Source organism: Aegilops tauschii, chromosome 7 (assembly GCF_002575655.3).
Source record: "Aegilops tauschii subsp. strangulata cultivar AL8/78 chromosome 7, Aet v6.0, whole genome shotgun sequence".
Taxonomy (NCBI): Eukaryota; Viridiplantae; Streptophyta; class Magnoliopsida; order Poales; family Poaceae; genus Aegilops; species Aegilops tauschii.
The window spans coordinates 53,082,836-53,087,816 of record NC_053041.3 but is presented as its reverse complement, the minus strand read 5'-3'; the positions used below and the strand labels follow the sequence as shown (position 1 = coordinate 53,087,816).

The window sequence follows — 4,981 nt, the reverse complement described above, 5'->3', positions numbered from 1 at the left end:
TGAGGCTTGCGAGGTTGCTTAGCTTGCACACACCATTCATCTTTAGTATTTTTCTTTTTTATGTTTAGTTTTCCAATTTTATTTTCGCTTTTTAAAAATATTCAGAAATTCAAAAAATGTTGCACTTTTTAAAAATTTGTTCAAAATTTCAAAAAATATTCGGATTCCAATTTTTTAGAAATATAAGAAAATATTATATTTTAAATTTTATTTGCATTTTAAAAAATTGTTCAAAAACTCAAAAAATGTTTTAGTTTTCAAATTTTGTACATAAATTCAAAAAATTCATGTTTTCAATTTTTTTTCGCAAATTCAAAAAAATTGCGGGGATTTCAAAACATGTTCGCATTTTAAAAAATTGTTCGTAATCTCTAAAATTGTTTGGGAATTTCAAATTTTGTTTAGAAATTCAGAAAATGTTCATGTTTTAAAATTTGCTTGCAAATTCAAAAACTGTTTGGGAATTTTAAAAAGTGTTCATCTTTCAAAAAAATTGTTCTTAATTTGGAAAAAAGTTCAAGTTTTCAAATTGTGTTCCCGTTTTACAAAAAATGTTAGAAATTTCAAAATAATTTCAAATTTTGTTCAAACTTTTCATGTTTTCCTATTTTTTCAAATAATTCAGAAACCTTATACTATACAACAAGGAATGTGCTATAGTGAATATGCCGTTACAGTCAATTCTTAAAATGGTTGCACTGTCATCTGTCACGAGCAGTTATTGGTTATGGTGGTTAGTAGCACTACTATTTAACTTTCATGTCACAAGTTCGATTCCTCCCTAGAGCGTTTCATTTTGGCATTTTTGTCGTGCTACACAGCTAGCTTCGCTGTTTTCGAGTGGGTCGGCCCAGTCGAGGTCCCCTTTTGCATCGGCTTGCTATTCAACGCAATAAGCGTCCAATAGAAGCTCCCCAGCAATTTGGATCACCTCACTAGTGGCTGACCCACCAACGCATCACGCATGTGTCTGAGCTGATTGAGCAAACCACCTCCGCTTGGAAGGAGGAGCTAGTACGAGCAGTAATCATACCCATTGACGTTGAAGCAATATTGAGAACCCCCTTGTGTAAAAGAAGGGTGGATGATTTTTGGGCATGGAGCAAGGAGATTCAAGGAAACTTCATTGTACATTCAGCATATAGGATGATTCAGAATACAAAGTTAACCAGAGAGAATTGGCTGTATGAATTGAGAGGAACATCAAATGCTGACGAAAGCAATGGCTGGTCATCTTTGTGGTGTACCCAGGTCCCCAACAAAATACGGGTGTTTCTCTGGCGTCTCATCAGGGAATCGATTCCTACTCGTGACCTTCTAGATCATCGTGACATGGCTATTTCGCTGACATGCCTGCTGTGTGGTGTGGCCAATTCGTGGAGGCATGCATTACTCGAGTGCACCATGTCAAGGAGTGTTTTGGCTTTATCTTCGAAGTCTCTTGTGGAACATATGAGCATAAATGCGAATCAACCGCCAAGCAAAGGTTGTTTAACATGCAGAGCTTGCTATCTCATATCGATTTCACCAAGCTATGAGTTACACTTTTGGCTATATGGAGTTCAAGGAGGAAACTGATACACGAGGATATACACCGGACACCTTTCGCCACCAACGCCTTTGTGAACTCTTTCATTAATGATCTCCAGGCGTTGAGGATGCCATCCGGCGAGCCAGCAAATGTCCCGCCTCGGCCAAATTGGTGGATCGCTCCTCCTTAGAATACGAGCAAGATTAACGTAGATGCGACGCTTACGCGGAACAGCTCGATTGGATCTGTTGCAGCTGTTTGTAGGGACCATAATGGCCTCTTCATGGGGGCATCGAGGATTACTCTAATTGGTATTAATGATCCCACAACACTCGAAGCGCTAGCAGTCCGGGAATCACTGGCTTTGGCGGACGACCTATATGAACGGAGGGTCTTTATAGCTTTTGATTGCAAGATCGTCTGATGATATCAAGCAGAGGAGTGCTGCTGTCTACAGAGCTATCATTCGAGGGATTTTAGATCGATCTTAGACTTTTTACCGTTGGTTCTTTTAGCCATGAATTTAGGAGCTCGAATACCGAACCTCACAATTTAGCGAAGCATACTCATTCACTTGGAATTGGCCGCTGCGCCTGGTTAAGCAATCCGAATGACCTTTCTTTCATCCTGTTAACATTATGATAAGTTAAATAAAAAGTTTCGCGAGATTGTCAAAAAAAAAAGCAATTTGGATCCGGTGACGTAGGCCGACGGCGGGCGCTGTACACGATAACATAGTAGAGTGTAACGTCAAAAAACCGGTGTTCAGTCTGCCGCGTGTGGCACGAGCACGACGACCGTGAGCCGGCTCTGCATTTGACTGGCCGTCCGGAGTGCGGGCGCACACTGACACGAGCACTGAGAGTGAGAGAGCAGCTCGCGCCTCACCCAACAAGGTTTCCTTTTCCTTCCTTCCTCGGTAAGCTGGCCGAGATATCGATCGGATCAGGGGGAACCGCCCCGCCGAGCTCCGGATGGCGACGGCGCCGCTCGGCGTGAGGCTCCTCGTCGGCGCCGAGGCGCCGACGCCCCTCCAAGATTCAGCCGAGGACGCCGCGGCCTTCCTCGCCCTGCCGGTCAGCCTGCTCGGGAAGGAGTGCCTGATGGACAGCGCCGGCAACCTCTACGCCAGGGTCGAGGCCCTGCCCCGCGCGGGCGCGGCCGAGGACGCCCTCCTCCGAGCGCCGGCGGGCGCGGTCGTCGTCGGCTCCGCCCAGCGCCTGCTCGCCCTCGCCGGCGCAATGAGAGTGGCGGAGCGGCTGGCCGGCCGGACGGCCCCCACGGACCGCGCCGAGCCGAGCACCGCGGCCGACATGGACATCGACTCCGGCGGCGACGCCGTCTCCTCGAGCCATTCGGGAAGGGATCCGGGCGCCAAAAGGAGGCGCGGCGGCGGCGGCGACGACGCGCACGGCGTGCTCCAGAGGCCAGCGAAGCGCCGGATCCTCGCGTGGAGGGTGCGCCGGTACCGGTCCCTGGTGGCCAAGGCCAAGGCGACGGCGAGGAGGGCCAGGATCCGGGCGGTGAAGCGGAGGGCGCCCGCTTGGAAGTGCGTCCAACGGCAGCTCGCGCGCGCCACCTTGAGCTGCGACGGCCTGCACAGATGGAGCCCCGGCGGCGGCGGCGGAGGAGGAGGAGGAGGAGGAGCTGCGTAGCAATAGTAAGATGCGCTGGTAACTAAATCAGCTCAATCCTCATGCTAATTAGGGAATGCGGTTAGCACTCTAGCATTTTGTTTTCCTACTCGATTAGACAGTTCTCCTTGATCCGAATGACAAGGGTGCTCAGCTCAATTAGGTTGATCTTTTGTGGTGTTATCCAATTACGATTAGAAATTCCATCTTTATGCTCTGGAAAACTTACCAGTGGGGAATTAAGCAAGAATTTAGACATTTACTACTGACACCCTGACAGACAGCAGTATATATTAGTGACCTAAGGTTATTGTGCACTTCAGCATTTGTGCTTAAGTTGATTTACCAGATGTCAGCATCAGACTCAGCTGAAATTGCATCTCCGTTCATGCCTTCCACTGGGCACTGATCTGTCTCCACCGCATTTCGCTAGGAGCAGCTTTCGCTTCTTCAGCAGGCACACAACACGTTTCAGATTTATTGGGCCTCTTCAGTTTTCCTTTTCCCTTTTGATACAGTGGTGAAAACATCCTTGATTTCAGCAAATAAATTACCAGAAATTACAAAGTTTGTCGAAGAAGCTAAGTAAACGAACCAAACAGCGAATGACCTCTTTCTAGTCACTGTAGACAAATTTGGCATTCAGACCATCTTGTTACAAGGATCTTTCCACCCTTATGAGTTCTGAGCTATCAAATATTCGAATGCCTTGGAGTATCACCCTGTTTACACATTTAGAAGATTTTAGCAGTTAGACGATTCTAGTGCACGAGATTCTACAAGATCAATGAACCACATGAACAATTCTCAAGTTTTTTTGCAACTTGGATGCAATTCAATCTTTTTTTTGGAGAATAGTTCACTCTTTTGAATAGCTACAACTAGTCAACTAGGCCAATCAGGACTAGTAAACTAGGTGATATACACAGTGCTGTGAGCTCTGGTATATTTTTGGCGGATTACAGGTTTACAGCAAAAGTGTTTCAGGGGATCTAGTCACTGATTCCAGAGTCAAAGTCTTTTTGGTACCGTGAGGCTGCTAGCGTGTGGTGTAGCTAGTTTCTTTCATGAATTAGTGTGTATACTGGTTAAATAAGTAATGTTCTTTAGCTGTATTACTATTTACTACTTTACCCTGACATATGCAATGCAAAAGATTGGAGATCGCCTTGAGAGCGTGCAACAGCAGCTCGGGCGCGCCACCTTCAGCTGCAACGGCCTGCACAGATGGAGACCCGGCGACGGAGCTGCTGAGCAATAAAGAAGATCCGCTGGCTCAAACCTCTTGCTAAGGAATGTGATTAGGTAGCTACTTTTTTGTACTTGGTCTATTAGACAGCGGCCTTTGATCCCAAGGACAGGGGTGCTCAGCTCAATTAGGTTGGTCTTTTGTGATCTTATCCAGATGCGTGTAGGAATCCCATTTTTATGTTCTGAAATACTTACTAGTGGGGAATTAAGCAAGAAGTTAGACCATTCACCACTGACACTCTGAAAGACAGCAGTACATATATTAGTGTTCCAAGGCTAAGTTAATTTACCAGATGACGGCATCAGACTCAGCTGATTTTGCAGCTTCATTCATGCCTTCCACTGCCTCCAGTCTCCACTACATTTCACTAGGAGCAGTTTTTGCCTCTTCAGAAGATAATACTGTTCACTAGGGGCCGTTTCAGCTTTATTTGGCTTCTTCAGTTTTAGTAGCCTTTCTTGTTCTTTCTTTTTTGATAAGGTGGCCGAAATATCCCTGATTTCATAATGGAATCACCCAACCTTACAAAGTTTATCGAAAGCGCAAATAAATGAACCAAACAGC

General features: G+C 45.9%; 1 protein-coding gene across 1 annotated transcript; it reads left to right on the top strand.

Moving 5' to 3' along the window:
• The first annotated feature begins 2,363 nt into the window (after window positions 1-2,363).
• On the top strand, window positions 2,364-3,427 carry LOC109771248 (uncharacterized). The gene has a single exon (XM_020329939.4). It carries the CDS (start codon window positions 2,506-2,508, stop codon window positions 3,184-3,186), a length of 681 nt encoding a protein of 226 aa, XP_020185528.1. The 5' UTR covers window positions 2,364-2,505; the 3' UTR covers window positions 3,187-3,427.
• Window positions 3,428-4,981: the final 1,554 nt, after the last annotated feature.

Coding starts and splice junctions, on each gene's coding strand:
- LOC109771248 (XM_020329939.4), top strand. CDS start 2,506: ATGGCGACGGCGCCGCTCGGCGTGAGGCTCCTCGTCGGCGCCGAGGCG.